At 42.2% G+C, this 1,775-nt stretch overlaps 1 protein-coding gene across 1 annotated transcript in view; it reads left to right on the forward strand.

The window, feature by feature from the left end:
* The window catches only part of LOC119589109 (carbonic anhydrase 2-like), a gene marked incomplete at its 5' end in the record, with an annotated part of 2,336 nt that extends 561 nt beyond the window's left edge, over positions 1-1,775 (forward strand). The window contains 5 exon segments of the mRNA XM_037937685.1: positions 293-440; positions 549-721; positions 932-1,092; positions 1,313-1,402; positions 1,571-1,775. Coding sequence (XP_037793613.1) covers positions 293-440; positions 549-721; positions 932-1,092; positions 1,313-1,402; positions 1,571-1,594 — 596 coding nt within the window.

The raw sequence follows: 1,775 nt of genomic DNA on the forward strand, positions 1-1,775 counted from the left end.
TATATAATCATATATATGATCTGACAGTACCAAATACGAAGTATATTTTTTGGAAGATTCATGGCATCATAAAACAATGAATACCAATCTCAACTTCAAAGACCTAAGAATGATAAAGCAAATTTCGAGGAATTCACAAATTCAATCCTAATTGTTTTCATAGAGATCATAGCTAAACGTAGAAACCGGCATTTTGTATCGAACATGCGTTATCCTAATGAAAGACGCACTTCTCTTGATTTTAAACGTTCTCCTTGCAGTTTATAAAGTCTGTTTATTCTTCATCTTCCAGCCAACGTTGCGTGGAACATCACAGACGTCGCGGAGCTTCCCTCGGTCAGCGGCGGAGAGTTGGGCGGAAAATACACTTTCGCTCAGTTTCATTTCCACTGGGGCAGCGTCAGCACGCAGGGATCTGAGCACACCATCAATGGCATCGCGTAAGTTAAAGAAGGATTAAAGAGATTTAGGAGTCGAATTTTTCAATGTACTGATGTATGCTACGAATACTTCACCTGCGTATGAACACTGTTTACATTTCCGTCTAGATACGCTGCCGAGCTTCATCTGGTGCACTTCAAGACTGAGTACGGTTCCCTTGGCAACGCGATTCAGTACGACGACGGTCTTGCTGTGTTGGGCATTATGCTCCTGGGCGGTCTGATCGACAACCCCAATCTCACACCAATCATCGACGGGCTCGCTACCATCCGAAATTCAGGTTTGTACAATAACAACAGGATTGCAAGCCTAGGGCAGATATGTCCGAAATGTGAATGGTCTCATTTGCTTCATAAGTAAGCAAACAAAGAACGGTTTAACCCAAATCTTATTTGATGTAGATCGCATTATACAACGGCGACACAGGCTCGCCTTCAGAATTTATATCTGCCTATGTTTCTAACGATGTCTAAAATCGGTCTGACTCCAGGCGACGAAGAACACCTGGAAACATTGTTCCCTCTCCAAAACCTCATGCCGGCGGACACCAACACCTTCTACAGGTATTCAGGCTCCTTGACGACGCCCACCTGTAACGAGATCGTCACTTGGACTGTCTTCCAAGACGTCATAACCATTTCCGAGAACCAGGTTAGTACACTCAGCAAGGGAAATTGGGGGAAATCCATAGTTGCTTTGTAATAAAAGGGAAATGTTTGTAAAATGCATATCAAATAATCCGTATCAACTATATGAATGATGACATAATCATCATAAGTATAATGAAAACCATAAAGAGAATTCTGACAAACCTAGGTCCAGTAGGTACAAAGCCAGTATCAGTGCTTTCATACTGCCTGTTCTCACCCAGCTTGAGGAATTCCGCAAGCTTCTCGGAGACGACGGAGAGCACCACATTGTCGACAACTACCGCCCTGTCCAGCCCCTCAAAGGCCGCACGGTGAGTTAGAAGAAGAAAAAGGGTGGGGGTCCGGTTACAGGGAACGGGTGGGAAATGTGAATGTCAAATGATTAAAACGAATATTCTCCTTTATCAAAAGAACAATTACTAAAATTCTTGAATTTCCGTGAATGTCAATGAATTAATAATGATTTTGTTTCTCTTCAGGTCGAGAAGATCACCTTGTCTTAATTCCTCCTAATGTTCACCGGCCAAGAATGGAATGAGAGACGGAGAGAGTGAGAAAGAAGCAGTCTAGTAATACCTTTATGTGTAGATGTTAGTTTTAGGTTAGTATAGGTGTGTCTTCCTTTTTTCTGGTATATTCTTCTATTTTATGGTTCACGATTTGTGCAACAGCACAGATCGATAA

The sequence above is a fragment of the Penaeus monodon genome, chromosome 25 (assembly GCF_015228065.2).
Source record: "Penaeus monodon isolate SGIC_2016 chromosome 25, NSTDA_Pmon_1, whole genome shotgun sequence".
In the NCBI taxonomy this organism is placed as follows: Eukaryota; Metazoa; Arthropoda; class Malacostraca; order Decapoda; family Penaeidae; genus Penaeus; species Penaeus monodon.